This window comes from Dermacentor andersoni, chromosome 2 (assembly GCF_023375885.2).
Source record: "Dermacentor andersoni chromosome 2, qqDerAnde1_hic_scaffold, whole genome shotgun sequence".
NCBI classification, from domain to species: Eukaryota; Metazoa; Arthropoda; class Arachnida; order Ixodida; family Ixodidae; genus Dermacentor; species Dermacentor andersoni.
In genome coordinates, this window is record NC_092815.1 from 78,429,984 (window position 1) to 78,440,407 (window position 10,424).

General features: G+C 46.5%; 1 protein-coding gene across 1 annotated transcript; it reads right to left on the minus strand.

The window, feature by feature from the left end:
• Window positions 1-8,172: 8,172 nt before the first annotated feature.
• LOC126542072 (serine/threonine-protein phosphatase 2A regulatory subunit B'' subunit gamma-like) lies at window positions 8,173-10,373 on the minus strand. Its single transcript, XM_050189068.2, has one exon. The coding sequence runs from the start codon at window positions 10,181-10,183 to the stop codon at window positions 8,849-8,851; it is 1,335 nt and encodes a 444-aa protein (XP_050045025.1). The 5' UTR covers window positions 10,184-10,373; the 3' UTR covers window positions 8,173-8,848.
• Between the last annotated feature and the right edge of the window lie 51 nt (window positions 10,374-10,424).

Below are 10,424 nucleotides of genomic sequence, written 5' to 3' on the forward strand. Positions count from 1 at the left end.
CAGCACTTGTACTTGGACGCAAAGAAACAAAAAAGAGATGCTGCAGTTTCTCCAGAAAGGCAAAGTGGTATTAGTGATAGCAAAGTAAAAAACAATTTCACGAAGGAAGATTCCGCCACTGAGATGCCAGGTCCTTGGTGGTGCGAGAGAACTCAGCTGTGAAATTGAACTGCCTCCTACTATGAGGTCTTGTATATTGAGGTTTCGTCCAGACCCTGACTCACGCCAGGACTACAAGTAAAAACAGGTTTTATTCGAGATGCATCTGGTCGTCGTCTTCTTCAGTCAGAGAGCTCATGGATGCACGCGCCGTGCTGATGCGCGTATGCACAGTTCTGCAGCGGGTGCGATACGGCATTTCCTTTTCCTAAAAACTGTCCGGGGGCTTTTATTCTGAGTTGATCGTCTGGGTAGGCTCGGGTCTTCCTCAGTACTTGCAACTTGACCTGTACTCGACCCTATGTCGGTTTCTCGCAGACTTCATCTGTCGATAGTCGATCAGGTTGTGAACCTCTGCCGCTGTTCTCCATTTCACTCTCCCTTTGTTGTGTTATGGTGGTTTCCTGCTGGACTTCCCAAAGTCACACTTGGTCTACATGTTGCTGCTACTCTCCGCCTTCTGTGTTGACTGTTATCAAGCGTCCACCAACAGCGGTAGTCACTGTGCCAGGCAGCCATCACTGTCAAGTGCGGTTATACTGTTGTGACCAGACGTGTGTTTCGGGAAGAAACAATGGGGTAGGTGGTGCCGATACCTGACTCATGACTGGAAGTTTTGGGGCCTCTTGATCGGGAAAGTGAGCACTTAATCTGGTCCTTGGTTGCGTGCCCAGCAACATCTCTGCAGGTGATTTGCCGTCCTTTGTCGGCGTCATCCTGTAGCGAAGCAAGAATTTACCGAGTCGATATTGCAGTGACCCTGCTTTATCTTTCTTTAGTGCTTCTTTGACGGTGTGCACCGTGCGCTCTGCTGCCCCGTTTGGCTGCAGATAATAAGGAGCAGTTGTTATGTGATGCACATGGTTATCTCGGAAGAATATCTTTGTCACTGCGCTGGTAAATTGGGGTCCATTATCAGACATGACTGTGTGAGGCAGGCCGAAACGGACGAAAATGCTCCGAAGCACTTCTACTGTGGTATCGGCCGTCGCAGTTTTGAGCGGCACCACCCCTATCCATTTTGTCCCTGCATCCACCAAGACAAGGATCATATGCCCTTCCACCGGATCAGCAAAGTCGACGTGCAGCCTTGACCAGCCTTGACCAGACTTGAAGGAACCTGAGCCGCAGGTAATGGCAAACACTGCACACATTGCGGACAGCTTTTTACCAGGCTTTCTATATCACGGTCCAGCCCCGTGTACCAAAAGACCGTGCGAGCAAGGTTCTTCAGCTGTCATGCTCGGATGGGTTTGGTGCAACTCTTGCAGCATGAATGAACATGCCCTTTCGGGCAAAATAATGCGGTGCCCCCAATAAACTATTCCGTGACTCACTGTCAGTTCGTGTCTGTGAGTGAAAAAAGGTTGAAAACACTGTCGTTCCGCACTCAATTCTCTTGGCCAGCCATGCAGGATCCACATGTTTACCTGACGAAGAAGTCTGTCTTTGGCAGTGTTGCCTGCTAGCTTCCAGGGACACAGCGAAAACTTGTTCAATGCTTGTGCGTTCAGCACATATTCAACGAACGTATTTTCTCCTGCATGTTCTAGACTAGGCAAAGCGGCTCAAGGCATCTGCATTAGTGTTTAGCCACTCAAGAACATGGCTGTGCAGTTGTCATGTGGAATAAAATACTGTTTCAAACGCTCCACATACTCTTCCCATTCCTGGCTGCCTTCTCCGGTGAATAGTTTCAGTGTAGGCATACTTGCTGTGTGGTCATAATCCCACCCTCGTTGCCAGTTGATATGAAGACACCAAGCTGAACAGGAACAAGTAGGCATTTAATTCATACACTTGGCATGCTCGAGCTGGCTCGTTGGCCACTGGCAATCCTCGTTGCTGGTTGCCTTGTACCATTTGTTGCTGCCATGAACCACTGGCTTGTGGTGGTGCTAGCACTACAGCGTAACAGTCCTCACAGAAACACAAGGTTCCATCCTTTTTCTTCACCAAGGCAACAGGATACTCGCCCATGGGCTCTTCGAAGGCTGGATGAGTTCGTCGCGTAGCATTTCACCGGCTTGTTCTTTTATGGCTTCTCGTTCCCACATCGAAATTGGTACAGGCTGTGATGAAGTGGCCTAGCGAACTCTTCGGTTATTACCTTATTTACTTGATTCTAATGCGGCCTCGATTGTAATGTGCACGTGTTTTCTGTGACTAAAGGAAAGTGAAAAAAAAAAGGCCCTCGATTGTAGCATGCACTCTTTTGCCACGGACAAGAGTAACGCACAGTGTTGAATCCTGTCTGCAGCCATTTGCGGAATAGGCTTATCCTGGTGAAAAAGCCCGATCAAAGGCTTGTGATCGGCTACCATTGTGAAACAGTTGCCAAAAAGATAATTTAGAAACTTGGTCTCACCAAAAACTAAGGCAAGTCCTTCCTTTTCCAACTGTGAGTAGTTTCTCTCTGCTGCCATTAATGTTCTCGACCGGAAACCTATTGAGTAATATTTACCGTTGATGCAATGAGAGAGCACTGCACACAAACCATACATCGATGCGTCACATTCAAGCCTAAGTGGCTTACGCAGGTCATAATGAATGAGAAAGTTTGCCTTTTCCATGGCATTCTTCGCTTCTTGAAATGCGCTTTCTTGTGCTCGTTTCCATTTCCAGGCAACTCCCTTTGTCAACAGGGCATACAGTGGTGCTGGCATAGTTGAGAGGTCGGGCAAGACTTTAGAGTAATATGTGATCAAACCAAGAAAAGATTTCAACTGGCTCACCAACGTTGGTGCCAGTGCGCCTAGTATGGCTCCGAGGTTGTCTTGCAAAGAATGCAGACCTTTTTCGTCAATTCGGTGCCCCAGAAATGTCGCTTGCTTTTCCCAGAACCTGCACTTGGCTTTGTTCAGGTTCAGGCCTTTGTCATGCAGTCGCTGGAGCACTTGTTGCAGTACAGTCATATCATGCTTCTTTTTTCACAACGATAATATAATTCAGGTAGACTTTCACCCCTGGAAGACCCTGCAGGACAGATTCCATGCTCCTTTGGAACAGAGCTGGTGCTGAAGTGATTCCAAAGGCAAGGTGATTATAGCAGTACAGGCCCTCATGCGTGTTCGTCACTGCTATCTTTTTAGTTTCTGTGTCTAGAGGAAGCTGGTTGTATGCGTTGTGTAGATCCAGTCTACTAAACACTTCACCTCCTGCTAGCACTGCAAAAATATTGATGACTTCTGCCAAAGGATAGCGTTCTAAGTAAGTCGCTGGGTTCTCCGTTAACTTTAAGTCCCAGCACAGCCTTATGTCACTGTTCTTTTTCGCCATGGAAACTACCGGTGTTGCCCTTTCAGGGACACTGATCTGGGAAAGCACTCCTTCTTGCACTAGGCGATCAATCTCTGCTGAAACTTGTGCATGCAGTGTAGGGCACGGTTCGGGCTTTGCAGAAGCGAGGTCAAGCATCTTCCTTGATGTACAGCTTGACAGGCGGACCTTTACAGCAGCCTAGCTTGTTGTCAAACAGCTGCAAGAATGTGTCAAGTAGCGTTCTCACCTGCATGTCCACTTGGACGGAATTTACACTCATAGCACTTTTGGCATCCAAGAGAGACACCGGCCTTGTAATATTCCCCTATGGTACACCAAGAGCAGAGAAGTGGTCCTCGACAGTCCACTGCCACTAACGTGCTGCTGACGGTCGTCACACCGAACTTCACGTCCATACTTAATTTGCCAGCAACGGGCAGGGAGCCAAGGAAACACGATAGCTGCAGGGAAGTTTTTTCCAGAGTTGGCCACCACCTGTGGTGTTTCTTGTATACACTTTTGGGTACCCCACTCACCGGCGAGCCAGTGTCGATGATCATGCACAGCTTCCGCTCTCCCCACATCAAATCTCGTTCGAGACATCGTGACACGGCTCTGTCAGCTATGCTGTGCACTACCAGGGCAAGCATAAATTCTTTTTCATTCTGCCTTCCACCTTTATCCACGGTGTATGTACCTGACGTCCGGAAATGGCCCCTGTGACACATCCTAGCCAGGTGTCCTTTCTGGCCGCACTGTCGGCATTCGGTGCTTCGATGTCGGCACCCGTAGGTATCGTGCGGCCCGTGGCAACATTCGCACAGAGGACGACTGCTTTCCATGTTGCTGATTGGTGTTTGTGGCTTCCCACACCACTGTGGATGCAGGAGGACATCAACGGTGCTGCTTCCGTTCCTAATGCTATTCTCCTGCATGTCTCGGACGTCTTCTCGTGTCTTCTCGGAGGCCCTGGCGAACTGTTCAGCATCTTCCAAAGTCAGCTTGTGACGCGTCAACAAGGAACATCGTGCATCGTCTTTCCAGATATCGCAAATGATGCGGTCTCGTAACATACGCTTCATCATGCTACCGAAGTTTCAGCTTTCGGCAAGCCTCCCGAGTTCAGCGATGAAGTCTTGGACACTCTCCCCTTCCCTTTGTTTCCACATAAAAAACACACAATTTCATTAGCCTGTGGGTTGTAGTGATCTTCCAAACAAGTGGGTGCAATACGGCATATATACTCATATAAGGCAGTCACTTCAGTGAACAATTCTTTGAGGTTGCACGAAGTTTCTTCAAGTGCAACTGTTATTAAAGGTTATATATATATATATATATATATATATGGGGTTCGGAAAGCCGGTTGCCCCCCCCCCCCCCTCCCCATACCGGAAAAATGAAGACTTTCTGCCTATGGAAGTAATAGCTGCCTCAGCGTGTAATTTAAATCAAGGGTTAAAACTGTGATATCTACAACAGCAATTCTTCATAATTTGGTGCCGTAAAAAAAATACCCTGTATATCTGAAATAGAAGCATAAAGCAAACTCACGTACACCACGGCTGCATCCTAGCTGACTAAAGAGAAGTAAAAGAACCTCGATATAACGGATTATCAGGCGTAAAGAAGTAAATCTAAAATTTGGCTGCTCATGTTTTAATTCAATGGGATATTCTCCTGCCGTAACGAAATCGAAAATGTGGAATCCGACACGTACGGTATCGGTTTAGCGAAGCAAATGTTTGTTTGCACGTGCCTTAAATTAAATCTATCCTTGTATCGAAAATATCAGAGTTGCTGACCAATTTTTCAGATGCCAGATTTTTCGAACCTAGGCGATTATTCGGACTTCCTTGCGGCACCGCGACCGATAGCATTAATGTATTTACCGGAATTTCGGACACCCCACGTACGTTGCTTCGGGCATAAACCGCGCATGCAACACCGCGAACATGGTGGCTATGAACAAAGTCGAAGCCATGTCGACTAGGCACGAAACCGCAACTTTGGTTGCCGAGAAGCAGCACTAGTTAGGCCTAACGGCCTAAGTGCGGTCGGCAGAGCGGTTGGTGACAAGCCGTCGCGGAAAGCGCGCCGTGGTCAAGCGTGAAATCAGATGCACGGGCTAGACCACCCATAGTAACGGAGTACCGGTCAATCCAAGGGCCGTTCCCTTTGTGTCCGAAATGTCTGTTGGCGCGCGGTAGCTTGGCTTGGTTGAACCGCAGTCGGCAAGCAGGGTGTCTACCAACCGGAATAGTCTTGAAGTACTCAGGGAACACACACAGAATTTGTGCTTCTATCAGAGAAAATTAGCTGTAATTTTATTGAAAGGGAACGAAAGTCGCAGTGATGCTGGCTCGAGTCACACAGAGGAATCGTAACGAATCGTCTTTGACACCGTGTCGTCGGCTGGAGCAGTTGCCAGTGTACAGTAAACGACCGACTTTCCGGACGGCACCACCTCGTACCTCATACAGTCGATGTATAAAAACGACTGAAGAAAAAAAAAAAAACCCTTCGCCGTACGATTTTCCGAACTTTATGCCGTGACCGCAGGTTCGAAACGGCATTGATCTCAACGCCGCGCAATAACACACAGTGCGTTGTCCCGTTTTCCGTATGCACTTCGCTGACTTAAGCAAGCGTGGCCACCTCCGCCACCATTTTGATTACCTTGCCGCCTCCGCTGGCAGCCGTAGCCACTGCTGCAACGCTAGGCGCCTAGTTGCTTCGACGTTCGCTATTAAGCTTCTTGCCGTTCTGTGCCGTGTTTTTCATTGAAATAATTCGCCGCTGTCAGCAATAGGACCGACTCTGCCTTTGTGGTCCTCGCGTTTGGCTTCGAAGCTCGGAAAGCACGGCGCGTTGCGTAAGCCGATTCCCGAAAGTCAGCTTCGCCTCAATACAAAAATGTTACGCGGTGAAGCATGCGCGTAGGAAGGGGAAATTGTCACGGGACACAGTATGTATTCCTTAATTATACACGCGTGCACCCGCCATCTACCGTCACAGTATGAGCACCGATATGCCTAATAAATGTACTGGTAGGCCTTCGGAGCTATTTCGGATGTGCCTATGGCGACTTGAGCTCTTAAAGGCAATAAAAGACATGCATTGATTTTTTCGAACTGCCCGATTTTTCGGACGTTTTCGCGGCCCTTAGGGAGTGCAAAAAAAAAAAAGAAAAAATTGGACATTGACGGTACAACTAACCAAGAGGATGCTTCAAATGGTCCGTGTGGCGAACGCGCGGCGCAAGGAGGACGAGAACAGAAAGGACCTACGCATTGAGGAATGAACGGGAAAGAAAGCGTGCCCCGCTTCTATGAAGGAGCTTGAGCTCAAAAAACGGTGTTGGCTGAAGCCGAGATGCAGGTGTCCCTCTATCCAAACCAAAATAAGCTCTTTAAAGCAGTGGTACGCAACACTGAGGCGTTGTGCGCGGGCCAAGGGTAGGTCAGGGCATATCGTTCTCTTGGTAACATGTAGCGCAAAGGGACACGGACAAAAGGAAGAAACACGACAACACGGGCGCCCGTATTGCCGTGTTTCTTCCTTTTGTCCGTGTCCCTTTGCGCTGTTACCAAGAGAACGATGAATCCTAACCAACTCGTCCACCTTGCTATCTTGCTTCAGCATATGTCAGGACAGTTGAGGTTGACTTACCAGCTGTTGAGAAAGGATCTCACATGTGACAAAGTTCGCGCCTTGTGCCAATGAGCCTGCTATTAGTTGTTAGAAATAGCTCATGTTCGAAAATATTTGCTTCTGTATGCATATACGTTCTATTCGTAATTGAGAATGTTCGACTCAATTTGCAATGGGTCTTACCATATTTTTCGAAGATATTTTATTGGCTGTGAATTTTACTAAACCCTACCTTCTGTTTTCTTTTTGAATAAAATAAACACTATACTTCTTAATATTCAAACTGGATTAAGTTGTTCTCTTTATCTTTTAGCATGCTCACTAGAGAGTGAAAGCATTGGTTGACATGGTGTCAGCCCGTCTTGACATAAAACAAAGTTCTGTGTCACTCAGGGAATTTTGCAAAGGCACCCAGGAAAAACCTGGAAAACTCAGCAAATTTAGAAATGTCAACTTGGTAGACACCCTGGCAAGGGTACCGCACCTATCTCGCGTGATAACACTGATCGCACAGTTGTGTATTCGCGGTGGTGCACAGCACGCATAATTTATTGATGATTCCGTGCCTTGTAGAGGCATGGCAAGATTCCAGCAGGCTATCAAAATCTGCAGGAGACCCGTTGCTGGCATCGGAGGCACCTGCTTGCCCATCAACCTGATCGTGATACTTTTTCTCGCCGACATCAGTGTGTGTGCTGGTAACGAATATTGCATATAATGAAGATATTTTTGTGGCCGATGTGACTTCACTATAACTAAGCGTGACTGCACTGTGTATTGCTATCCTAGTTCAGTTAATGAATATCTCTTATAACAAAGGAATCTTTGTGGCCAATGTGACTTCGCTATACTGGGGTGTGACTAGTGTGTATTGCTAGCTTAGTAATTATGGTTTTATTCACAATTACGATTGACAAAGGCCTATTAGGTTGATGATATTGAAAATTATGCTCATAATACAATTCTGTTTTATCATGCCATTTTTAATCCCCGTCATGTGTTGCATGTAGAATTGTACAAACATGCCAAAACGTTTCAAAATCAGCATTAATGAAATGATGTTGAAATGTGTTGCACACATATTATGACACTCCTGAGTGGGCCTGTGCTCTAAGATTTATTAATATGCACCATACATGTTAGTGAAAAGTGTTGCAATATTGTAATAATAAAAGAAAGGAGTTACAAACATGCCACTTTCTGTGTTTGCTGTGATGCTATGTTGTTGTATAGCAAATTGTTTTTGACAGCAAGCAAATTTCCAAAGTGGTCAACTGTTTTTTGAGCACAATTCACATGAAATAATTGATATGGTTCCTGCACTTTATGTATGAGTGCCAAAAGTTTATGGGGCAAGGGTTTAGCAATGATTATAAATTTCTGCTCTGTTAAAGCCTGCTACTGAATAGATCACTGTGTTTGTCACCCGAAACTACTCGAGACTTTTCTTTTGACACCAACAGCACTTCCGAGAGCTCAGGCATGGAGCGCATATCAGTGAATGCAAGAAAACCTGCTAAAATTATGGAGTATGATTAAAATCAGAATTTATTATAAGCAATCAACAGAGGCAGGGTAATAATGCTCAGCTTAGCTTAGTGATGCTGAAGATGCATGATATGTGATAAATCAAAATTTTTAACAATTATTTGATGCTTGAAGGTATTAACCGATAAGTGGAAACATGCCAGCAGCTAACCAATGCTGTTAATGATATCACCACATGAAGTCCAAGATTACAGAGAAAACAACTTGAATGCTGACCATGTAGCAATTAGACATCTGCAGCCAGTGTGTCCCTGTTGTCATAGGCCCAGAATTCATTGACATCTATGAGGATGCTGACTACTGTGCTGCCTTTACCACAACGTATAAGGTCCTTAAGAGTAATTTTGCATGGGTCCTCTGGCTTAACCATGTCAAAGATTTCGTCTTTTACATCCTCAAACTTGACAGGTTCCTGGTTATGTTTTCTCATCTGCTCCTGTATGTCTCGAAAGAAATAGTTGAGTGAGAAGACATCCAGGTAACCACGACCATTAATATCTAGAATACGAAAGAAAAACTGCAGTGCCTGTGGCTCTTTGCGGTTTTCCAAGGCTAAGACAAGGTCGAGGTATGTCTTGTAGTCAATGTCCCCGTCATACGTCTGACACTCCTGAAACACTCTGTCGATAAATGCCTGCGTCAGTGTTCCCTTGCCATACCTGGCCAGCTCACTTTTGCTTAACATCCCGTTACGGTTCCTGTCCAAGTTGAGGTAGTCGCCATAAACTTTGAGGGCCGATGTGGCGGAAAACCAGTTCGTGTCCAAATCTGTACTGGTCAGCTTGTCGCTTCGCAGCTCAGTAAGGTCGTCGTGGAACGAGCAACATAGGATGTCCTGTATCTTTATCTTTCCAGTCCGCAAGGGATCGAGAAAAAAGCAGAACTTCCGCAAAGCTGTGCACACATAGAAAGAGTGAAACGTTTGCTCAATGCCGTTAATTTGAGGCAGGCTGGGTATAAGATCCTTTATGTATGCTTCTAGGTCAAGCTCTCTCAGGTAGCCTTGGCCTGAAACGTCGTACAAAGAAAGGTTAACACGAGACTGTTGCATCCACACCTTCTTCATGACGTAGTTGAAAAAGTCATCCACAGATATTCGGCCGTAAGGGTCCTTTTGCAGCAACTTGGCGAACGTCTTGGCAGTGAAGAACGACCGACATTTTTCGCCGCAACGTTTCGACACTTTCTTGAAATCTGCGTAGTTGAGCATGGCTTTTTCATGAACGATTGGAGGAGAGGACACATTGGCCAATTCGTCCATGAGCGTCTTCAATTCATCGTGGTCCAAAAGTTCGGCGTTACGTCGCTCTAGAAGCAGTGCACGAGCCTCCCCCCTCAATTTCTGCGACAACACGTTGTCGTCAGAAGGCAGTTTGTAATGAAAGCGAGGAACTGAGCTTTCTGCGTCCGATCGCTTGCTGGGGGAAACGTAGAGCTCGACGAACAACTCGTCTTCACTTTTATCAATGTTAGCCGCTGCAGGGGCCGCACAGGCAGTGCGTAAAGCATCTTTTAACGTAGGCTTTGATTGCGAGCATTGGGTCGATGAGGTGCGAATCATTGCTGGGCCTGACAGACTCGGCTGAAAAAGGCGATTACTTCAGTGCAAACCATTAATTTTGCGAGTATCAACCGCCAGTATCACGCCACACAGCTACAACGCCTAGAACCGCCAGTAACAGCAGTCAGCATGCCAATCGGATCAAAACGAAAACTAGCGCTGACAAAAACACACACTGCCTAAACTACTAGACTACTTCATAATTTCATTAGTAAGAAGCCAGTCAATTCAACCTTGTGAA